The sequence below is a fragment of the Boleophthalmus pectinirostris genome, unplaced genomic scaffold (assembly GCF_026225935.1).
Source record: "Boleophthalmus pectinirostris isolate CB_2022bp ecotype Guang Dong unplaced genomic scaffold, ASM2622593v1 HiC_scaffold_5, whole genome shotgun sequence".
Classification (NCBI taxonomy): Eukaryota; Metazoa; Chordata; class Actinopteri; order Gobiiformes; family Gobiidae; genus Boleophthalmus; species Boleophthalmus pectinirostris.
The window spans coordinates 33441414-33467257 of NW_026571404.1; the positions used below are offsets into that span (position 1 = coordinate 33441414).

The following is a 25844-nucleotide window of genomic DNA, read 5'->3' on the forward strand; positions in this document are numbered from 1 at the left end:
GAAAACGTACTTTATTTCCAAGAGCTAGTCAAACGTTTTTCAGGACACGAAAGCGATATCCTATGTCTGAAAACGTAATTTTCAAGGCAAAGAAAGAGTCCGCTTGCTGCTGCGTGTTGTAGCTAGTTCATTCGCACGGAATCTCCGCGCAACCTTCTCTGCACCCCTTCCTGCTCCTGTCCCCGCTGCCCGATCCGCTCTTCCCCCTGCTCCTCACTTCTCCGGGCACGGAATCTCCGCGCACCGCTCCCCTCTCCTCTCTCCTCTCTCCTCTCCCTGCTCCGCTCTTCTCCCTGCTCCTCACTTCTCGTCCGCGAACGAAATGTCCGCGCACCCGCTCCCCCCGCTCCTCACTTCTCCGCCTTGCCTAACCAACACTGTAGTTAGTTGTTTACAAGTCATGTGCAGCGCACCGGCTGTAAACAAACCTGTTTCTGGCGTAAAGAGGAGGCGGGAGAAGGCGTTTCTACGTAGGGAGCTGTAGGGGAGGGGGGGTGGTTTCACGCATGCGCAACATTTGAAAAAGGACAAACAGTCGCTGGATTTCTCGTTCCTTGGAAAATCCTCTATACAACCTTTAAAGGTCCAATGTTACACAAAATGGATTGTTGTGAGATTTAAGCCATGTTATAAAGCTGTTCCCTCATCAAAAACATACCTGGATTGTGTTTGTTTCATTCACACATGTTTGAATAATCCTTTTTTATTCGTTTGTCTACATCTCCAAAGCTAAAAATGCTCTGATCCACCTTGTGATGTCATGTAGCTGCCTTTTACTTTTATTTCAGTAGAGACTGGCAATTCCATTAGCCACCTATTGCCTCTACTTAATTTTAATTTTCTCAATTTTCTCTCCAGCGACTAGGTCAGGAATCGGAATACACTAGACAGTTTGCAAGAACCCCAGAAGTTGTAGACCGCGCACCGGCCAATCAGGGAAGAGCTGTGAAGCCATGACGTCAAACTCGTCGCACCTGTCTGGGTCCCTTTTGGGGTACAGCACAATGGTAAACAAAGCAGTTGAGATGGATGTTGACGAAGACATACATTCTGTGTTGGCAACGATTCCCGAGATCAAGGATTAAAGAGAACAAAGAGAATGTTTGAACTAATCCTAATGCTGCGAGGTCAGACAGTTTCCACAAAGTGAAACCAGCTGCTGAATCAGGCTACATTTCCATGGTTGAAATTATCTAAATGATTCTGGTGAAGGTGTATGGAGTTTAAAAACACACTGGAGCACTTCCTGTATTAACACATGGCTTCACAAGTTGGAACAGCGTGTTTTCCGTTTGAGAGCAGAACACAGCCTAAAAATGCAGGATTAGTGTGTTAAACAAGTGTGAATGAAACAAAACAAAACTCCAGGTATGTTTGTGATGAGGAAACAACATTATAACGTACCTAACATTTTCAATAGAACACAACACGAAAGCCCTAAAACTACAAGAAGATGACACCCTTTCGCTTTCTCTCCTTTTAAATATTTTATAAACAAAGCTGTCATGTCGCTTCACAGATGCATTCTGGGTCAAAGAGTAAAAAGCTGTCGGCCATTATCATAGTCCCAAGAGTCCTCTGTGACCAAACTCTGACAAAGCGTCTACTCAAAAAGCCTTTTCTGTCCTTCTTAAAGCTCCATTGTGTAACTGTTTTGGTGGAGGGTCCGTCAAATGCTTTTCTTCATGGAGATGTTATTGCTTTGTCTGGAATGTTTCACAGTATGGCATTAAACCTTTCTATCTTCATAGAGACCAAACCAGACCAAGTTACAGGTCAGATCTGTGGGGGGCGACCCTGCTCACAGTCCAAATCCTTGTTTTCCTAGGTATTTTTGAGCCTTAAAACCACCTGTAACTGAATGTAAGATAGAGCTGCTGAATGCCATACTGTGGAACATTCCAGGCAAAGTAATGACATATCCATAGAAACAAGAAGGTGACAGACCTCCAACTGAATATTTTTGTACTTTATTACTTAGTTTTCTATTTTATTTTGACTTGTACATATATATTTATATAATTATGCCTTATTTGACACTAACAATAACCAAAATATCGTGATATTGTGTCGTCAAAGTTCTCAAAATAATATCGTGGACCGTCATAAATAAATAAAAAAATAAAAAAATAAATATATCAAATTACAAGTCTCTTTGCTTAAATTAAGAGTTATGGTGCAGCAATAGCTAAAAAAAGAGGGAAACTACAAGAAGACATAACAATTCTAAGCACTTTTAAGTCTTAGTTCTTTGGATTAAGTCTTGTCAAGGCATTTTTAGAGGAAAAAGTAGCATATTAACAGTTTTGTTAGTCTCCACAAAATATCGCAGTAAATATACCGTGAGATGTATATCATGAAAATATCGTACAGAGAGATTTGGATATCGTTACATCCCTAATCGTGAGCCTCCCCACCATATCGTGAGCTTTCACACGATATCGCAATAAATATCGTACCGTGTTTTATACCATGACGATATAGTTTTGTGACACTTGGATATTTGACACCAGTCTCTTGCTATCTTTTTTGCAACTTATTTAGAATGTATTATTACCATTTATATTTTTTACTCTTTGTTACTATATTATATTGTAATGTGTGAGCTACTGTGCCCAAATAATTTCTCTTGTTTGTCTAGGTCTAAGAAAAGTTACACAGCGCACCTTTAAAATATGCTGAAGCCCCATGTTGACCCACATTCCAGGATACGCAGTTGAGTGTTTATAAATCCCTATGTCCTGGCCTATAATCTTTTGCCATAGGTCAGGGGAAAGATTCAGGTGTTACATAATCGTCCCTAATCTGCACTTCGGAGCACTACAGCCACATGGTGCAGAACTCGTGGCTGGCTGCATGCGGTCCTCCCTCTGCAGATAGAGTTATGTGCATACGGACAGCTGCCAGGAGTTGGTCGGGTTCCCAGTCACTATAAGGTTGTCATAATGGTCACCTATGGGCTGCAGATGCTGTTGTAATGTTGTGTTAAGGCTTAAAGGTGGCATATTACATAAAATTGACTCTTGTGAGCTTTAAGTCATGTTGTAATGTTGTTACCTCATCAAAAACATACCTGGAGTTGTGTTTTGTTTCATTCACACCTTTAAGTAAGCCGTTATTATTAGCTCAAAATTCTTTTCCATCTTGTGAAGTCATATAGTGGTAATTTTCAAGTTAACAGCTACAACCCCAGAAATATTTGTGATGAGGAAACAGCATAACATAGATTAGAAAATAGTAGGGGTGTAACGGTATCCAAGTCTCATGATATGATATTGTCACATTATGAACCTCACGGTACGATATTTATTGAGATATCGTGGAAAAGCTCACGATATGGTGGGGAGGCTCATGATTAGGGATGTAATAATATCCAAATCTCTCAGTATGATATTTTCACGATAAACATGTCCCGGTACGATATTTATTGCGATATTTTGTGGAGACTAAACAGCTAAAACTGTTAATATGCTACTTTTTCCTCTTAAAATGCCTTGACAAAAGTTAATCCAAAGAACTCAGACTTAAAAGTGTTTAGAACTGTTATTTCTTCATGTAGTCTACACTGAAATGGAGCAAAGGATCATGGTCTATGTAGTTCTCTCTGTCTTTTTTTTAGCTGTTGCTACACCATAACGCTTCATTTAAGCAAAGAGACTTGTAATTCAATATATTGTGATTATTGTGATGGTCCATGATATTATTGTGAGAACTTTGATGATACGATATCACAATATTTCGGTTATTGTTACACCTCTAGTGTCAGATAAAGCATAATAATATAAACGTATATGTACAAGTCAAAATAAAATAGAAACTAGATAATAAAATACAAAAATATTCGGTTGAAGGTCCGTCACCTTCTTGTTTCTATGGCTATGTCATTGCTGTGCCTGGAATGTTCCAGAGTATGGTGATGGTCCACGATATTATTGTGAGAACTTTGATACGATATCATGATATTTCGGTTATTGTTACATCCCTAGAAAATAGTGTAATATGGGTAATTTAACAGGTTGGATTACTCATTTTAATAATCCACAGTTAAGATCATTCAAGATTTTTGTAAAAATTCACACTTGTTTTCCCAATTTGGACATTTTTAGGTTTAAAAATTTTACTTGGAAAGCATGACATCACACTAGATAATTCTGTTACCTATCAGAACTCCTCTAACCCAGAAATTGTTGTCTGACAGATAAAATAAGAAAACACCTTATCATTTTTTTTTTTTTTTATGTTTCTTGTGTGTTAACTGTGCTGAACTTTTCAGCAGAATTCTCCCAGTGTGAGGTCATGAGTGTGTTGATTTGAAACTCTCTACTTTTTGTAATTTTCAACAAATTTTTCAACTTTTCTTAAGAAATTGCTTCTTGATTTGCGTAAAACTATCATTTCTATATACACCAGGTATTATCCCACCAAATTAAAGGTGCACGGTGTAACTTTTCTAGTGGAGGGTCCGTCACCTTCTTGTTTCTATGGATATGTCACTCCTCTACCTGGAGTATTTCACAGTATGTCATTAATCAGCTCTACCTTACAATTATTCAATTACAGGTGGTTTTATAGCTCAAAAATGCCTTGAAAAACAGGCATTCTGATTGTGAGCAGGTCGCTTCTCCATAGATCTGACCTGTAACTTGGTCTGGTTTGGTTTCATGAAGATAGAAAGTTTTAATATCATACTGTGAAACATTCCAGACAAAGCAATAACATTTCTATGGAGAATAAACTGTATATGACAGACCTTCCAGCACAAGAAATAATTACAAAATGCAGCTTTAAGTCAAAATTAGAGAATAAAACAATAAAAATCTGCCATACGCACTTTAAATTTAGACTTAGACAAACTTTATTGATCCGCAGGGGAAATTATTTGGCAATGGCGTGAAGGTAATAATATTTCACGGCTGCGTTTAACAGCAATATTGATTTAATGTCACTCTGGCTAACTAGGCTATACATTTTATTTATGTCCATGACTCCGTGTATATGTACCATCACGGTTGTTAAATGTAATGAGCGAATCATAAATGCACTGGAAATGTAAAGAAATGTGGTATTAGTCCAACAAAAACTTGTTATAGTTAGAAAAATATCAGCAACTATGTGTTTTATATGTTCTATAGTGTAAAAGGTACAAAGAGGTTCATAATTCAGGCTTTTCTATTAAATTATTAAAACATAAATCACAAATTGAATTACAATGGCAATACTTGTCAGAAATATTATTAAAGAACCCATATTACATACTTTTCTGATCTATGTTATAATAGTGCTGTTGTGTTTTATTTCATTCATACATTTAACACGCAAACCCTGTATATTTAGGCTGTGTTCTTCTCTCAAACAGAAAACACTTTGTTTCAAATTGTGATGTGTATTGTGGTAAGACAGGAATAGCTCCACTGTGTTTTTAAACTTCACACACATTCACTAGAATCATTTGGATAATTTCAGTCCTGGAACTGTCGATCTCTACTGACCAAAAGGTAAAAGCTGGCTGTTAAACTGAAAACTACTGCTTCATGTTGTCATAAAGTGGAACAGAGCATTTTGAGCTTTGGAGATATAGACAAATCCGTGTGTCATTCGTTCATTCGTTTTTCAATATAAAACTAAAAATAAGAAAATGAAAAAAGAACAGTTTTCTTCATTATTTGTCTCCAAAACCAAAATGAAAAAAGCATAGTGATTCGTTTTTAAGTTTTCAATTTTGTGTTTAAATGAACAATGGAAAAAACGGACAACGGCCGTTTCCTGTTTCCGTGACTTAAACTGAGATGCCGGACTGAACCAGGACTAAACCAGGTCCGGGACCAGACCCGAACCAGACTGGGACTGAGACCAGGACTTAGACCGGGACCAGACCAGGACTGAGAGAGGGACTGAGACAGGGACCAGACCGGGACCAAGAGACTGGGACTGAAAAAGGTTTAGTCCTGGTTTAGACCTGTTTCAGTCCTGGTTCAGTCCGTATGTGGCGCAAAAGTTTGGCATTGCAGTTTAAGTCACAGAAACGGGAAACGGCCGTTATCTGTTTTTTCTATTATTCATTTAAACACAAAATCGAAAACTGAAAAAACAAATCTGTTTTTTCATTTTGGTTTTGGGGACAAATAATGAAGAAAACTGTTTTTTTTTTCATTTTCTTAATTTTGGTTTTATATTGAAAAACGAATGATACACAAATGTAGACAGACTAGTAATAAAGGATTACTCAAACATGTAAATGAAACAAAACACAACTCTGAGTATGTTTTTGATGAGGCAACTACATTCTAGCATGGCTTAAAGCTCACAAGAGTTGATTTTGCATAGTACAGGACCATAAAATTTAATATTTTCCAAAAGTGTTCAGCCCAAGGTTCAATATATAGCACACTGACTCTGTGCAGCACTGTGTCCTGCTCCTATGGACTTTAACTACTTACTCATGACCATTCACACACTCATTGACAGCACATTATCTCCTGCTGTTTGAAACAACATTTAACTCACACATAGAAAACACAAATGTCCTTTTTTATCACAAACAACATGCTCTTAACTTATCTTTTCAAACCTGCTCTTACCCTACATGAACCTTTAACCAAATGTAACTATCACAACTCTAACCATGCAGTAGGCTGGTATGTTTAGCTTGTATGACTCTCTCAAATCCAAACAAACTCCTACACCACGTGCACCAACCCAGGTCATGTGACAGTATTCCACATCATTACCGCAAACTCTACACATCTGATACCACAACTAAACCTATGCCAACCCTTGTGAGTTTTAAGACAAGTTATTATGTAGTTACCTCCTCAAAAACATACCTAGACTTGTGTTTTATTTCATTCACACATGTCTGAGTAATCCTGGATTATTAGTCTGTCTGCATCGCCAAAGCTCATAATGCTCTGCTCCACTTTGTGATGTCATGAAGTGGTAGTTCGTAGTAGTTAACAGCTACTTTTCACACTGTTCAATGAAGATTAGGAATTCCAGGGCTCAAATCATTCAAATGATTCTAGTAAAGATGTGTGCCATTTAAAAACACAATGGAGCACTTCCTGTATTACCATATGACATCACAAGGTGGAACAGGGTGTTTTAAGCCTAAATATGCAGAATTTGTGTGACAAACAAACAAAACACAACTCCAGGTATGTTTGTGATGAGGAAACAACATTATAATATAGATATACAGGTCCTTTAACGCGAATCCAAGTCAGATCACAAAACAATACTGACAGATGTGTAGTTATTATCATTTGAAAACAACAAATGAAAGTTGATCTGAAACTGAAACTAACTTTATGTGGGAGGAATTACTAAAAGAGGGCTATATTCAAAGTGCAGGCAAAAGTGGTGATTAATATGTTTAGTAAATGAGTAAGAGCTGTGAGAAAAATGCACCAACAAAATATAACATAAGCACATTTCTTTAGAGTTAAAATGGCCAAAACCTCACTGATTATCAGAAAGTGTAAAGGCAACTACATGCATTTATACTGTGTGCAAACAATGAAAACAACATAAAAATTACATAAATTACACTGTTTTCCAGTTGTGTTTTGTTTTATGAGATTGTGGTGGCAAAGACAATGCTTATTTGAATCATTTTAATTTTGTAGTGTATTGTGTAACTTTCTGGTGGAGCATCACCTGCATGATTCCATGGATATGTCATTGCTCTGCCTGAAATGTTCCACAGTATGACATTAAACAGGTCTACCTTACAATTACAGGTGGTTTTATAGCTCAATAATACCTAGAAAAACAGGCATTCTGACTGTGAGCAGGGTTGCCACAGATCTCCACAGATCTGACATGTAACTTGGTCTGGTTTAGTCTCCATGAAGACAGAAAGGTTTAATAACATATGGTGAAACATTCCAGACAAAGCAATATCCCCATGAATAAACCATTTGACGGGCTCTCCACCAGAAAAGTTACACAATGCACCTTTAATATTAATCTCACTTACTGCCTTTTACGAATCAAAAACTGATAGTATACAGATTAAATAAACTTGCTTCTATATTTATTTTATGATTTACGATCATTCAAAAAGCAAGTTTCTTTTCAATTATGGAGGCAAAATATTGACTACAAAGGGCCACCATAGTCTCTTCTATTAATGAGAAACACTGAATTACTATAAAAATGTAGTACTGAGGTTTCGTACATACATCATTTTTTTCTAAAAATGTCCCTCAACAAACCCGCTTTTGGCCTAATTCTTGTCCACAGAGCTATTGTTTTTGCCACACAATAATGATTTCCTTAACACGTTATTATTTAAGCAGAGTAAGGTTAAATTCAACTGTGTCTGATCCCAAAGTCTGTAATGATAAATGTGCCTGGAGTCTGCAGTGTCCCTGTTGTTTTGCTAACTGTTCACTGTTTTTTTTTAACAATTGTTGACTTAATTTTTTTGATTCAGAGGTCAGGTACAGACTACATACTTGCAGAGTTGTAGGCCTTTATATCTGTTATTAACTGTAACAGCTCTTTGACATTTTAGATGTGTTTTTGAGCTTTTACAAAAGACAATTTCATCACTCACCACTGACACTTATGTACCATGGCCACTAATTAAAATAGTTCCAAAAGTTGTGATATAAACTGTATAACCTAGGGTGACCAGACATCCCTATTTACCTGGGACAGTCCCAGTTTCGAGCCCTGTGTCCCCTGTCCCAGCAGATTTATCCAAAACAAGTGATTTGTCCCAGTTTTATGCAAGAAATGTCCCTTTTTTTGACCAATCTGATCCCTGACAACAGTAAAGAGAGGCATAAATTGTCATTTGTTTAGTTAAAATACAGAAAAACTGCTTTCTTGCAAGAAAATGTGACTATATTGACTCATGTTAGTCATGAATGGTTTCTGCATAATTATTGTTTCTCAATTTTATTATTACCAACCACCAAAAAAACCCCCGGGGATATCCCAGTTTCTTATTTGAAAAATCTGGTCACCCAAGTATAACATCTTTTAAAAGCTGTCGGGTGAAAGTAGTGTGAAACCCCAAACTTTACTGCTGCAAAAACACTGTAAACAACATCAAAACGCATTGAAACCACATCATTAATAAACCAAACCGTACTCTACCTTAGCTCCAGAAGACAGCAAAGGCCGAGCTCTCCTTTTCCTCAGCTGCACGCACTTTCTCAGTTTACAAATCTGGTGCCCTGTCCTCCGGTTCAGGCAACAGCTACACCGGCCACAGCTGATTTTCCTCAGGCAAGGCTCACATGCTCCACACCTGCTCCTCTTCTTCCTCTCCTTCCTCTGGGGAACATCACCACCCTCCCCTTCTCCTCTCCCAGGCCCGAGCAGGACGGAGGGGCTCTGAGTTCCCTCGTACCCCTCCTCCGTGCCCGATTCGGTATCAAAAGACAAAGAGGAACGCGTGCTTTCGGAGCTGTACGAGAATACCGAGCTGCCATCGAAAATAGAGGTTGAAATCACTTTTGGCGCCGCATCTTGCTCTGGGGCTGCATTTCTATCTTCGGCTGAGTTAGACCCGACCCCAGCTGTGCTACAGTGAGGAAGTGCGGACAATGATGTGGACACCTGGGATTGTTCTTGGTGGTGGTGGGTCTCCTGACAGGATTTACTATCTTTGGCATGTCTGACCATCTCGGGAGAATCCAAGTTATGCATTAGGGGTGGTTCCCATAGCCCCTTTGGTCTGACAGATTTGTTGCAGATAATAACTGGAGTGTTTCTTATCACAGAAGGAGTTGGATTAGCAGATACGCAGCAAAGATCTATGTTTCCTTCAGTGCTAAGATGGACTCCCGTTTTACTCAGATTCAGATGTTGTGGAGAGGGAAGAGCTTTGGTGCACGCTGAGGTAGTTGAATATGAGACAGGTGCCACACTGGAAGGAGAAAGAGGAGGACTTTTTGGTTTGGAGAACTCAGAACTCACTGCAGACTCATCACCATCACTAGAGTGTAAACGATTTTCTGTGCTGCATTTAAATTCTTCTTTGTCTTTATCTATCTTGTCAATCTCCAAAGTGGTGTGTTCTTGAGTTGGCTCCTTACATATCTCTTTCTCAACTTCCATGTCAATTACTTCCTCATTCTTCTGTAAATCCTCTTTCGCCTTTTCTGCTCCTTCCTTTTTCTCCACTATTTTTGATTCTTCTTCTTTTTGCTCCACCTCAGCTGTAGGGTTATCTGGCCTCTGCTTCGCTGTCAACACGATGGCTTCCAGCGGAGGGAGAGCTGTCATCTGTGAGAAGCGCTTGATTTGTTAGAGGCTCAATCTCCGACGCGCTGAATTTGGCATCATCACTGCAGAGCCTTGGCTGTCCATCATCCTCGCCAGTCGGGACGGCGGCCTCACACCTTAACTTGTCCTCATTATTTTCAACACGTGTAGCTCCGTCTCTGTCGGTTGTAGTGCTGTCACTGCTGCCTGGTAAAAAGTCCTCCAGTGTGTCAGTGCAAGGTGGGGTATCTGCTTTTAAGGGGCTTGCCTCTTTAGCATTGTTTACATCTTGATCTTTGACCTTCGCCTGGAGCTCGGAAGTTGTTTTCAGAGATACAGGGATGTCCTCAGCGTCACATTTGTCGATTATTTTGGTTTCTTCTTCCCTATTTGGACAACTGCTGCTACTCTCTTGGGGTTCTTTACGTGCCAACTTAGCTTGTGAGGCTGCTCCCCTCCCTGAATTGCCTCTTCGTCCTCCTCTAGAAGCTGGTTTAGAAATCTGGCTGACAGTTATAGCTGCCTGCGTGCCCCGTAATGACTTCCGCCTCCCCTGGTTGCTCTCCTCATCTCCTCCTCTCGCTGGTGCATCATTTTGCTGTTTCGCCTTCGCTTTACTAGGGGTCCCTCTGGAGTCCACATTAGGCCCATTTGCCTTTCGTCCACGTGGGCTTTTTCCTGCCTGTCTCGGTGTAGTTCCTTTGGGTTCAGCTGGTGCATCCTGAGCCCTTTTCGCAGGTCTGCCTCTGGTTTTATTCGAGTTAGCGGTTTGCCTCCTGGTGCTTATCGCCTTCTGGCTGCCCCTCTTTGGAGCAGGTGTCTGTCTCCGTGCAGGATTTGTAGCAGGCATGACTAAAGATGTGGAGTGGAGAGTGCCTGTCCGCCAGCATGGGAGCTCAGTGTTTTATGGTACAGCAAAAATAATTTAGAGAGGAAACACGTCTGCTTTTTACTTCGAATGGTGAAGGAACATAATCTGTGAAAGAAGAACAGAAAAAACATGTTGAGTTCAAAACCATATAGTATAATAAATGTGTTACTCATGTAGCATTATGACTAGGATCAGTGTTAACAATAATAATAATAATAATAATAATAATAATAATAATAATAATAATAATAATAGACTTATAAGCTCCTTTTAAAACACCCAAGGACACTATTTAGGACAAGTTAAAAACACAAAACAGTGTTTGGAAGTAACTGAATACATATACCGAGAATATATTTATTTGGCAGTATTCAGAATACAGTTACTTTCCTGAAAACAAAGGAATACACGGAGGTACTTAATCTCACAATGCTGGCTTCAAACTGCACGTAAGCAGTGAGAAAAAAAAGCTCTTGTGGTGAGGTCATGTGAAATATTTCCCTCTCCAATCAGTGATAGGAAAAGTAGTCTTCAATGCTATGTTGTGTCTTTACACTACAAGATGTTAACGTATTCTAAGTACTATTCAGAATACAGTACTCAGTAGGGCTGGGTATCATTCAGAAGTTGCCGAAGCAATACATATCTCAATACACAGGTCACGATACGATACATATTTCGATACACAGGCCACGATACCATACATACCTTGATACAGTGAGCTTTTGATTCGATATGGTTCAATAAAAAATAAAGGCTAAATCATGGCTGTGATAGTAAAAGTATTTGTTAAACCACTTCTTGTGCAAAGTGAATATGAAACACACCGATTTTAATCATCAAAACAGTGAAAAAGTCAAATGTTTTCTTCCTCTAAACAAGCAAAAAAACTGTAGTGCTGTAACAAAATAATTTTGTAAAATATACCAAAAACTACTCTTAGCAATATATCAATAGAACAGCCCATGATATCGATACTGTATTATCACATTAAACGATACAATATATAGATATTTTGATATTTTTGCAAGTCCCTAGTACTCAGATTGGACCAAGTAGAAGTAGAATACGTTACAACATACATTTTACTGCAGTATTCAGTATTCTGTTACTAAATACAATTTCAAAGTATTGTTCACATCACTGACTACGACTACAATCACAACTATAAAAGCCAACTGTAATTACTAGTTTAGATTTTTTATGATAGCACGATTAAACGTATACGGGCAAGACTACTTTGGTAAAGTGTAGCCATAGTCATAAAATCCGCAGCTTGACCTGTCCAGACTAGACAGTTTGCCCCAAAGTGACAGCTCTGCCCCGCCTGGAATATCTCCAGTGACAAGCCAGTGCAAAGTCTGACGTCAAAAGTGTGCAATGTGCCCGTAGTAGTGGCGCTAAAGTAAATAATCCGCACATCAATAACGAAAGCACACGCGGCGAAAAACGTCAACTTCTTCCTGCTCTGTTCTCGGTTTAAAGAGCATTTTAAAGAGACACGTTGTAGAGTAGCGGGGTTTTGGTCGGAGGTCAGATCCTGTTTTCTCACTGACTGGCGGAAGAGTAGTTATAACCGCGTAAAAACTAGGGTAAAAACGCGCTCTTTGCTTTCGTACGCTGACATTTTGACACCTCACGTCGCCTTCAGATCAAAAACAGACACGAATATCATTGTACGTGTTTTGTTTTTGTCGCAGCGGTTTAAGTTACACGACTGCGAGTGAAATGCTTTACATACCAGAAGGACAGTTGTCTGTAGCGCTAATAATACTCCACTCCAACGAGACAGCCAGCCCTTGCATTGGCTTCCCTACTGGGCAAATATAGACTGCTGGCAAGTTCAATCCTCTCACGTCGATAACACATGGACATGGCAAGAGAAAAGTCAAAAAGATGAAAAGAACAGTTGAATAGAGGCGGTGCGCGTCGGTGCTCAAATGTCAAATCCCCGCCGTGGGTCCCGCAGCGCGCACGGCCCTGCACAGACGCACAGCCCGCGGTCACAGTCTATGGTCACCGCTCGCTCCTCCGCTCCTCGCTGCTCCTCTCCGCTCGCCCTGAACTCGACGCTCCTCGCTCGGCTCTGGAGCAGGTCCCGACGCGGAGCGGACTGGAAAACCCGGAGCGGATTCTTGGCACGAGTTTGTGACTGTGCAGTTCCAGTAAGTTGCCGCTAGGGGTGTCCAAGAAGCTACTGCAGGGAGAAATGTTGGTTTTCAGATTTTAGAACAGGGGTCTCCAACTTTTTTCTTGTGGTGAGGTACCTTTACAAAAAGAAAATGCCAAAGAGTTATTTTTTTAGTGGTTACAAGAAGTTGAGCATAGAAAAACTTTAGATGGGGAACAGTTCAATACCTATAAAATATAAACCTTCATCCATTTATTAGTGCACAAAGTTATGCATCAAAATTATACATTTACAATGGTAGTTCATCATATTTGAGCCACTAAGCACAATATGCATCATTCAGAAATCCTTTGGCGAGGTATTTGGAAGGGGGTGGAGAGCTACTAGTAAAGGGGTGGGCAAACTTTTTGACTCGTGTGCCACAAAGTGTTCTAAAATTTGAGGGAAGGGCCAGACCAGGAGCAGATGGATGGAGTTTTTTGGTAATCCACCTCATAAGAGAAAAAAATAACATGGGATATATAGAAAACCCCATGTTATTGAAATACCCGATAAATACAAAGCATTACAAAGCATTACAACAAAATATATGTCTTTCAAGTCCCATTTATTATTATTTACTATTTATTGAAATTACATTTAAAGCATTAAAAGCCGCATATGGCCCCCGGGCCGTAGTTTGCCCACCCTTGTACTAGTAGCTCCCGAGCTAAAGGTTGGAGACCCCTGTTCTAAAATGTAATGATGTCATACTCTCAGATGGGGGGCAAGGGCAAGGCCATTTTTTCTATTGATTACATTGTACTTTGCCACAAAATATCTAGAAAATGAATGCAAAAATGTTGAATCTAATGATGTCTATGACTGACTAGACCAAAAACTCACTGTATTACAAAACAAATCTGCATTTTAGCAATAATGATTTTAGCTGATCCTCATCTGTATTAATTAATATTGGCCTATAGAATGTTGTGATGTCATCTGAAATCCAGCAATAAGAAATGCATGTGTAACTTTTATTTTGATTGCAAATTTTCAGGTACAAACAAAAATGACACCTTATAAAAGTATACAGTTCACATGAAAAGAAAATAAATGCATTAAAAACACGACAGTGTATAAAACATATTCATGGATAAAAGGGGCAGTTTCAAAGCTCTAAAAAGGACATAAGAAAACTAGCCTCTTTTCTCTTAATTAAGCCCAATATACTTGCAAAAAGTTACAGGTCATTCTTCCAGTGTGTTATGTCTAGTTTAATCTAAAAAAAAAATTAAAAAAAAAAACATTTTTGAATAAAATGTTTATCTAAAATCAGTAATGATCAAAATCAATAAATTGTTGATACCAAATTCCATTCTTTTATCATCTATACACCTTTTTTTATGGATAGAGGGGCAAACTGAATTCCCCTGGACTGAAGCCATGACTGAATATCAGACCAATATTGTTGCACAAAATCACATAGAAAGCGAAAACGATGTCTCCAGCATGATGTCACTGCAATAATTAATCTCTCTAAACAATAATTAATATGACAAATGACAATACACGAAACACATGATATGACAAGTAGGATGCCAGGGGGAATCAAACATGGAAAAAAAAAAAAAAAAAAAAAAAAAACTTAAGCTGTGCTCTGTCACATTGTACAAGATATTAATAGATATTCATATATCAATATAGCTTTTTTGTTTACACTTTCAGATTAATTCTTTTAAGAGAATTTACATTTGTGAATATAAAATTTGCCAGATATAATAATTAAGTTAATTGCCATTTTTTTGAGTATATATTATTTTCATGTATAACAGAAATAATATGTTCAAATTTTAATGAAAAGTTCGGGTCAATATGATCTTTCCAAAAAGTTTTTGTAATAGTGCGTTTCAAAAAAAAAAAAAAATTTTATTGTTTCGAGATATTCTTTACAAAAAGTACAGTGAGGGGTCAATTGTTTTAATATATTTTATCATAAATGTATTAGTAAACTAATTTTTTAAACAATTTTATATATACATTTTGATAATAAATTACAAAATTGACCAATTATCATATTAATAGGGTACATTTTGTGCATACTTTATAGCACATGATGTTCACTGATTAACTCTTTGATTAACTCTATTTGCGTCAGGTACGTCATCGCGTCATTGGCGTGCGACTGTAAAACAACCCGGAGCTGTCTGTCTCTGGTCCACGGGCGCTGGGCGAAGGGCAGAAATGTGGTTATGCATCGTAAAATTGGCTCGAGTTTCCTTATGACTCGCGTCTCACCGCAGCGTTCAGTACGATTAGCTCAAACATTAGAGGACACGTCGCCGGGTGTTTTTACTCCGCGTATTTGCAGTAGAAGGACAAATATAGAACACGACTGTTCAAATCAGAGCTGAAACAAGCGACACCTTCAAGTGACTGAAGGAAGTCATCATACAGAAGCTACATTCATTTCGTAAGTAAGATCCTCATAACATGTGATTATATGTGATAATCAGGGCTTCACACTGACACATGCTAAACTGTCAAATGCTGTTGACAATGCATACTTACTATGTCTTAATTCTGGTGATGATGAGTTGTCCTTTTCTCGGTTTGGGAGTGCACTTGATTATGAAGCAATGTCAGATTACATAGTTATATTCAGTGTTGGGAAGGTTACTTTTAAAATATATTGCCCTACAGATTACAGATTACATACCCCAGAATGTAGTTTGTAACGTAATCCATTAAATTACTTAAAGTGAGTAACGTAATCTGAATACTTTACTTGATACTTGTAGAGCAGCAAAGACTAGGATATCTTCACATAAGGTGTTTTGTGTGCTAAAAGAAAATAAAAAGCCCAAACTTTACTTAACCAAATTAAAAATATTATTGATAGAAGACGAGGAGACATGGTTTAGTCCTGTTAAGTCCTGTTTGAGACATAGTTTAGACCTGGTTTAGTCCTGGTTTAGTTTTGGTATAGTCCTTGTTTAGATCTGGTTTTAGACCTGGGTTTAGACCTGGTTTAGACCTGGTTTGGACCTGGTTTTTAGTCCTGGTTTAGTCCTGGTGTGTAGACCTGTTTTAGACCTGGTTTTAGACCTGGTTTTAGACCTGGTTTTAGACCTGGTTTAGACCTGGTTTGGACCTGGTTTCGACCTGATTAAGTGTCCGGCAATGAGTGGAATTACCAAAAAAAAAAAAAAAAAAAGGGATATAGCCTAAAATGTGAAAACAGGAAAATACCACTGTGTAATCCATTTATTTCAACAAAGTAAATGTAATCCAATTACCACTCATTGAAAGAGTAACTGTAACCGAATACAGTTACTCATAATTTGTACTCTGATTACGTAACTCCGGTACATGTAATCTGTTACTCCCCAACACTGGTTATATTAAGATCATTAAAATCATACCTGGAGTTGTGTTTGGTTTCATTTACACATGTTTAACACACAGACTTTTCATATTCAGGCTGAGTTCTTCTCTCAAACAGAAAACACCACCTTGTGATGTCATGAACAGGAAATGCTCCACTGTGTTTACAAACTCCAAACACTGTCACTACAATCATTTTGATAATTTCAGCTCTAAAAATCCAAATCTCTACTGAACTAAAGGTAAAAGGAGCTGTTAACTTGAAAACTATCACGACACGACATCACAAGGTGGAACAGAGGATTTTGAGCTTTGGAGATGTAAACGGACTAATAAAGAATTGCTCATACATATGTGAATGAAACAAAACAGAACACCAGGTATGTTTTGGAGGAGATAATTTTGTGCAATATACGACCTTTAATGGTGCTTTTAAAGAAAAATTCCCATTCTTGCACACATTTTGTCATATTTTTATGTAGGCTAGCTAACAGTTCACTCCAGATGAATAGCTGTTTTGTACAATCATGAAAGATATTAACACTTGTACTTTAACTGTTACAGCCATGGACGAGTCTTGATCTCCCAGGATGACTTCGGAGGCTTCGGTCTCCTCACCTCCTGCTATAGGTCGCCCTTCTGCCCAGAGGGACTTCCACTTTCTCCGCTCCTTTGTGGCTGGAGGTACAAATAGTTTTATTTATACTTTGTAGTGGCATCACGCTGGGGGTGTTTCACGTGTGTATCTATGGCAGAATGTTGAGTAGTTAACATGGTGACACAATACACACAACATCAAACAAAGCCAAAAGAGTTTTAAGATGTATAAAACCAAGAAAAAACACAAAAATAGATTAAAACAACCCGAGATCAATACAAGCATTTTGTTTAGGTGTTTTGATTTTCAACGAAAAAGGTAAATGTGACTAAGGCTTCCTAGCTTTAACTAATTTTATGTGAGAGAGACTTGTTAAACAGTACAAATCACCTGTTGTAGTTCCAGCTTAGTCTGTTCTTTATGGTCAAATTGTGTTAAAATAAAGCTCCAATTAAAGTCTGTCTTGAGTAACAGAGCTTCAGACGTAGCAGTGCCTCTAATTAGTGTCACTTCCGAAGAGAATGTTGATGATAGCGTCTGCAATGTCTTAGTACACTAAGTAAATAATGTGCTGTTATTCAGCTGCTGACTCTGTAGAATACTAATAAACTATATTTGTGTTTGTAGGAGTGGCAGGATGCTGTGCCAAAACAACCATCGCTCCTTTAGACAGAGTGAAGATTCTGCTCCAAGCCCAGAATCCTCACTACAAACATTTAGGTACACCATCACTGTCATTCTCAAATAAATTACATGGTTTTTTTTACTGTTTCTAATTGTTCACACTATGTCTTCTAGGTGTGTTTGCTACTCTGAAGGCTGTACCAAAGAAAGAGGGCTTCTTAGGCTTATACAAAGGCAATGGGGCCATGATGGTTAGAATATTCCCCTATGGAGCTATTCAATTTATGGCTCTGGACAAATATAAAAAGGTATTCTGAGTTTATTTAAAGTGTATATGACGGGTTAGACTATTGATTTCTCTAAAACATAGTTAACATAATTATATTTAAGATTATACTGAAAATGTTTTTGTAATCTTGGTGAAGTTCATAATTTTACTTCCTGGTTGGGGACGGGCAGCAGATAGGACATACTTGGAGATCTGTTACCTAACCATAACAAGGGCCAGAACTTGTCTAAAGTACACAATAGTTATGATTTGACAAATAAAATGAATGATAACTTTATTTCTTTACAAGTCTTTATTGTAAGAGAATTTAAGGACTTTATCCTTATCCACATACATCTCTCAGTTTAACAATAACAATGACTTGGCATACCATTGGCATACCATTATCTAAATTGTGTCAAATTGCTGTCTAACCAGTGCCTACTGCCCTTCATAGTCTCACCACACTTGCTTTATAAACCTCCTCTTTTGGAACACTCAAAGATCACACTATGTTCACTTTTGAAGTCATACTATGTTGACTTTTCAAGTCCCTCTGGGCCCGTATTATTCATGGTAAATAAACTTCTCCTGCTTAAGGCACCCAGTTGGTCACCAGCCTTTTACTTCCATCCTTTCTTGGACAAACTGAAAACTTCTACAACATTGATAACTTTATAAGTCAATGTTTAAAGGGAAAAAGAAAACTTTCTTGTGCATAAAATTGTCCCTGTATTTTGGATGGAATTACTTCTTGTATTTTTGTACTTTTTGTTTTCTTAATTTCTTCACAAACTGGCTACTACTAATATTAAAGTATTAACAAAGTGTTTACCACAGGTACTACCCCACCAAACCAAGGAATTATCAGAAAAATATATTAATCTGTCAAATGCACTTTCACTTGAAACAAAACAAACAGAAAGTGGGTTGTCATAAGATAACTAAACATTTCCTTCTTGCAGTTTCTCAGTAATAAACTTGGGATATCGGGACACATTCACTGGCTCATGGCGGGGTCTATGGCAGGTAACTTATCTCTTTTCTGATATGAAGACTCATTTACTGTCTGTACTTTATCCAAAGCAGAAGAGCACTCTGTTTGTACACTCTCTTAATGAACCTTAAATGCACATTAGCTTATTTTTGTATCGTGGCTAGTGTTGTCATGATACCACACTCGATTTTAATACTAAGTATAGACTTGATGCCTATTATCGATTACTCAATGATAATAAAAACACTTTAGACAATAGAATGTGATTTCAACATAATTTTCAAAATTTCAAAATAATAGTACTTTCTTTTATAACACCATGTAGCCTTCTATCTGTGTTATCCCTCAGTGCTCCATGGGCATTGATACCTGCTCAAATGACTGGGATGATGATTGAGTTGAGACTAGTTTTAGTATTTGTTAGTATCTGATTTTTGATACTTTTGATGACCTTCATTTGGCAAATAGCAAAAGGGTGCAGTTATTTGAGCAATTATTAATCATTAAGCTATTATTTCATAGTCCATATTCTGATAGTCCTTTGTGCTTTTAGGTATGACTGCAGTGGCTTTTACCTACCCCCTGGATGTGATCCGTGCCAGATTGGCGTTCCAAGTGAAAGGAGAGCATCGTTACACTGGAATTATAAATGCTTTTCAGACAATCTATCTTAAGGTACATTTCAAGGTTGATTCATTATAAAGGGCTAACAAATGTACTATTAACTTTTGCTGTAAATGAGCTAATGCTTTAGAAAATGTGCACAATATAATGTTTTTTTTTTTGCTCCATCTCTAGCCAAGTGCATAGAAATAGAAATCTATCATACATTTTTAATTGCATCTTTAATATTGTTAAATAAACATTCATTTCAACTTTGAAGGAAGGAGGAATACATGGGTTCTACAGAGGACTGACCCCAACTATTATTGGAATGGCTCCTTACTCAGGTTGGTGTTGTTTTGTAAATGTCAACAATATGTGTTTTTGAAACTTGGCCACCTTTTCTTAAGTATGCAAAAATTGGAGATAACATTTGATTGATACTTGCAGCTGATGTCATGAACATTCTCTGGGGGTGTGAATAGCTCAATTGAACTTTAATCTGAGCTGCAATTAAACACAGAAATAGGAGACTTAGCTGGGACTATAAAAGGTGAGAAGATCTGTGCTGTTAAACAAGTCTCTCTCACAAAAATAACAATCACAAGATATCATTAGCCAACAGTTTTTCATTTAGTCACTCTCACTTTTTTGTTGAAAATCAGACACCTAAACAAAACCATGAACACTCATTGACCACAGACTCTTGGAATGTTAAAATCCATTTTGTGTGTTGTTGGTTTTTTTTTTGAGTTTGAGTTTTCAGACTTTAAACTTTATTTTGATAGTGTGTATTTTGTGTATCCATGGTAACTGCTGAACATTCCACCGTAGAGATACATGTAGAACACCCCCAGCGTGATGTAACTGCAAAGTATCAATAAAATTCCTTATAAAAGTGTAAAAAAGAAAATACTAACACATATATGTATTTTTGTTGACTTTTCATTGTACCTATTCTGTCTTTAGGTTTCTCCTTCTTCACATTCGGGACTCTGAAGAGTCTGGGACTGAAACACTTCCCGGACACACTGGGGACCCCGTCTTTAGACAATCCAAATGTTTTGGTTCTGAAGGCCCATTTCAACATGGTGTGTGGAGGCGTGGCTGGGGCCATCGCTCAGACCATATCGTAAGTGAAGTCAATACAAGGCACTGTTATTACTGTTGAGAAAATAAGGGAGATTTACTGTAGGACAATTAAATTATTACATATGAGAGAATGGGTTAAAAGCCCTATATTATGCAAAATTGAAGCTTATGAACTTTAATCCATGTTAGAAAGTTGTTACCACATCCAAAACATCCCCTGGAGTTGTTTTGTTTTATTCACACATGTTTGAGTAATTCTGGTTTATTAGTCTGTCTACATCTCCAAAGCTTAAAATGCTTTGTTCCATCTTGTGATGTCATGAAGCAGTAGTTTTCAAGTTAACAGCTACTTTTTACCTTTAGTTCAGTAAAGATCAGCAATTCCACGGCTGAAATTATCCAAATGATTCTAGTGAAGGTGTGTTGAGTTTAAAAACACAGTGGAGCACTTCCTGTATTGCCACATGACATCACAGGTAGACCAGACAGTTTTCTGTCTGAGAGAAGAACTCGGCCAAAATATGCGTGTTATACATATGTGTGAAGGAAACAAAACAAATTCAAAATGGAAGAAAAAGACGATATATACCTCATGGGATAGAAGGGGATGAAACATTTGGGCTATCCATTAACAACTAAAATAAAGAATGCATGTAAAGGTCCATGTAAAGAATGAGTCCAAGTGTGAGGTATTCATTTGACCAGCACCTCCTACTGAATGTTTTGATTTATGATCTGTTGATGTGACATATTATTACACTATATTACACTAAATCTGAAATGTGTTGACAGATATCCGCTGGATGTGGCCAGAAGAAGAATGCAGTTAGGGGCAGTGCTTCCAGATTCTGATAAGTGTGTGTAAGTATCCGCCAAATAAAAGTAAAGACTGCGTAAATATTTTTGTAAACTTCTTATGTAAGCTCCTATTAGTAAGGCCAGCCAAGACTATTATATTCTACACAGGTAGTTTAGATTCTTGTCTCCATCCCCTGACATCTTCAAATTGAAAATCCACAAAGCTGAGCCTGGGGTAACTCTTGTCAAGAGGCACTTGGAATAATTTCAGATTTAAACGAAACCTGGAATTTAATCATATTTGAATACAACATGTTCTTTGTAGTATATTTTACATCCTTAGAATTGTTGCTGTAGGATAATTTATGCACAGATATCATGAACACAACAAAGTATAATGCCAAAATTCTATATTTATTATGATATAGATTTAAAAAAGCATAATACGGCGCCTTTAGGTGTTTGAGAACCCTTTGGCCCACAGGTTAGCGGTGCAATTCCAGCTCCCATAGTGTGTCCTTGGGCAAGACACTTAACCCGCCTCGCCCTCAGTGTCTGCGTACACTAGATTGTGAATTTGTGTGAGTGGGTGGATGGTTCTGTGATGTAAAGTGCTGTCTTGAAGTGTCTTGAAGGTGGAAAAGCACTGTAAAAATTTGACCATTAAACCAGGTCCAAATGAGTATCAGGATTTTATCACTTGAAGAACTATAAAATAATTATTGGCTGTAGGAAAATACTTGATATTAACATGCACATAAAGCCTCTTACACTACTGTATATTTTCTAGTTTATATTCTCAACACGACTGCTACTTTCTCTTTGCAGAAATCTAACCAAGACCTTGAAGTATGTGTACAAAACATATGGAATCAAAAAAGGACTGTACCGAGGCCTTTCTCTCAACTACATCCGCTGTGTGCCCTCCCAGGCCGTGGCATTCACTGTCTACGAGTTCATGAAGCAGGTCCTATACCTCAACTAGACTTAAATAGACTTTAGACTGCATTATGTCTTAATAGCAAACGTAAGCTAGGTAGCCCCATCCCATTTCTTTGCTATAGAATCGTCAGACTGAGTATAATAGTTTTGAGAGGTATTTGAGAGGACAACAATTTTTTCTTCACAAAAGCACAATTTCATAACTTTGCAGCAAGATCCAAATATTTGCTTCCATGAATGTAAGGGAATTTTGGAAATAGTTTGGAATTTTGCCTTTATTTTAGTTTAATTTAAATTATTTTGTCAGTAAGTGTGCTTGAAGTTGGTATTTCTTTGCCTTCTTTGTTTTTGGTTTGTCGAAACTGGTTTAGGATTTTTTTGTTTGGTACATGTCATGTACTTGCCTGGGATCCAGAATATTTCACTTCACACAACACTTCTTCAATACTTTAAGGACATATATTACTCAAAATTGACTCTTGTAAGCTTTAAACCTTGTTTTAATGCTATTACCTCATCTAAAACCTATTTGAAGTTGAGGTTTTTTTTATTCACATGTGATGTCATGAAGCCTTTTACCTTTTGTTTCATAGAGATGGGCAATTCTAGGGCTGAAACAGTCCAACTGATTATAGTGAAGGTGTTCATCACCTTCGTCACATGACATCACAAGGTGAAACTGAGTGATTTCAGTTTGAGTGAAGAACGCAGCCTAAATATGCAGTCTGTGTGTTAAACATGTGTGAATGAAACAAAACACAACTCCAGATATGTTCGCGATGAGGAAACAACATTATAATATAGATCAGAAAATAGCATAATTTGGATTCTTTAACAGAGATGTTAGTCTGGTCACTGGCAAATTGGGTTCACATGGGCGTGATTGAGAGATGGATTAGCCAATCAGGGGCATGTATGAGCTGATTGGGCGTGATTGACAGATGGATTAGCCAATCAGGGGCATGTATGAGCTGTTAAGCAGTTACAAATGTAACTGCTTAACAGGGGAAAAAAGGTAAAAAATTGCGAATTTCTGCAGAATGTAATTTTGTTTGTGTAAATGATGGATGACCAGTGAGCTTCTTTGTTTCACGTGTCACTGAAATAAACGAGTCTGACTGGCCAATCACTTATGGCTTTGGATCCAGGCGTAATGGAGGGCGTGAGGACCAGACGGATATCTGTGTATAAAAAATACAAAGAGAGAATTCTGGATTTGGCAAGTCATGTACTATATTTTCTGTATATTCAGGATAAAATGTTTTTATAGATAACAATGTTCTAATGTTTGCCTATGTTTTGTTTTTATTTAATGCAGTGGTTCTCAAACAATTCATTCATTCATTCATTAGTAGATTTTTTAATGATAAAGATATTAGTAGTATTTGTATTTGCATATATTATTTTTTTTTTTTGGTATAAAAGTATACATAAAAGTATGTAGTTTTTTTGTGTAAAACTACATACTGCTATGTAGTTTTCTCCATACATATTTAGTACAGTAAAAATGATTGGGAACTACTGCTTTAAATATTACTTCCGAAAAACATTTGCACTGATTTTGTCTAGTCTCTTGAAAAAAAAAATGAAAAATTGCACTTATCTTTTGAATTTCTTGTTTTAACCTTTTCTGTCACTAGGTGGCAGAATAGCACACAAAATGGTCTACCATTACCACCAGACTGTATAGCCACAAATGCATTTATTATTTATACAAAGCCGGTAGTGATGCAAGCTGTTTTAATTGTGTTGCATACATGCTCAAATCCACAGAATTTCAGATACCAATGTTTAGTTCTGTCTTGCCTTGATTTGCATCATAACTTGGTTGCTGTGTTTCATAGTTTGACAGTTCTGCTTTTTCATTTAGAAGAACAGAGACGAACTGCAGTTTAAAGTGGGACTAAACACCTAAACTCTGCCAACAATCACATGTCAAATAGAGCTGCTAAACTCTGCGGTATCTGGAGGAATAAAGGGAAGAATAAAGGAATGAGTGAGGGGAGCGTGAGGGGCGGGGTCTGAGTGTTTAAGAAACAATTGGCCACATTTTCCACTTTAACAGATTTAATAGTTTATCTTAAGAGGAGAGAGTCTGTGTAGGTAAGAATTGCAGGTCTGTATTTCAAATCATCTGATGATGCTCTCATCTTAATTAGAAGCCACTAAGATTTAGGTATTTTTGACCTGAAAGCTGCAAATGTACCTAGTTCGCTCTAAAACTGCACATTAAATAATACTATTAACACACCAAATACACAATTCAAGCGCAGAAAAACGTGGATTTAGTTGCACTTTAACTAATACAATAAGATGAGAAACAAGAGACATTTGAATATATATATACGGGTTTCAACTCAATTAGTAAACATGATTGGCTGTATGTAAAATATATGATATAAACATTGTTGTAGTTTACCAGTATACAATTTGTGATTGTGTAACATCACCTTATTTGCAATATTCTGTAATAACTATGGTACTTTATATTATATTTATATTATAAGTATTTCATAAAAAACAGTGCAGCACAATATTTCTAGTGTTTATGACTAATGTTAAAGGTCTTCTATTACACAAAACTGACTCTTGTGAGCTTTAAGTCGTGTTATAATGTTGTTATCTATTCAGAAACATACTTGGAGTTGTGTTGTTTTTTGTTTTTTATTCATCCACACACGCTTGAGTAATCCTGGTTTATTAGTTTATCTACATCTCAGAAGCTCAGAATGCTCTGTTTTACCTTGTGATTTTACGAAGCGGTAATTTTCAAGTTAAGAGTTACTGTTTACCTTTTGTTTAGTCAAGATTGGCAATTCTATTATCAAATTATCCAGGTGATTCTAGTGAAGGTGCGTGGAGTTTAAAAACACTGAAGGACTATTACCACATGACGTCACAAGGTGGAACAAGGTGGAGTGTTTTCTGTCTGAGAGAAGAACTAAGCCTAAATATGCAGGATTTGTCTGTCAAACATGAATGAATGAAAAAAAACAACACAACTGCAAGTATGATTGTGATGAGGAAACAACATTATACCATAGATCAGAAAATGGTGTAATACAAGTCCATTAAGACTAGACAAACTACTGATTGTGCATCTATTAAGTTGCACAACCAGTGGTTAACATACATAAACATTCACACAGACAGTGGCTTCCTCTTTTGTGCATCACTCGAGGAAAAAACAGCCAAGCAGCACCTTATGAGACATTACAAAGGTGTTTAAAGGGTTTGGGTTCAGTGATGTTAGACTGAACAATGGATTTTTTGTTGTTGTCATTTTTCTATGTACAGACATGTGCTCATTAAACACCTTTGAATAATACTGAA

The 25844-nt window shown here is 37.4% G+C and overlaps 2 protein-coding genes across 2 annotated transcripts in view; one reads left to right on the forward strand and one right to left on the reverse strand.

The window, feature by feature from the left end:
• The window catches only part of tet1 (tet methylcytosine dioxygenase 1), a 66512-nt gene extending 53347 nt beyond the window's left edge, over positions 1 to 13165 (reverse strand). The window contains exons 1-2 of the mRNA XM_055162720.1: positions 12834 to 13165; positions 9109 to 11197 (exon numbers count right to left, since the gene is read on the reverse strand). Coding sequence (XP_055018695.1) covers positions 9109 to 10242 — 1134 coding nt within the window. The 5' untranslated portion in view covers positions 10243 to 11197; positions 12834 to 13165. The remainder of the gene's footprint in view (positions 1 to 9108; positions 11198 to 12833) is intronic.
• Positions 13166 to 15365: 2200 nt separating this feature from the next.
• Positions 15366 to 25844, forward strand: slc25a16 (solute carrier family 25 member 16). Its single transcript, XM_020929650.2, has 10 exons — positions 15366 to 15675; positions 17154 to 17273; positions 17815 to 17907; positions 17986 to 18119; positions 19045 to 19108; positions 19630 to 19751; positions 19960 to 20026; positions 20649 to 20811; positions 21564 to 21632; positions 22398 to 25844. The coding sequence occupies exons 2-10, from the start codon at positions 17180 to 17182 to the stop codon at positions 22552 to 22554; spliced, it is 963 nt and encodes a 320-aa protein (XP_020785309.1). The 5' UTR covers positions 15366 to 15675; positions 17154 to 17179; the 3' UTR covers positions 22555 to 25844.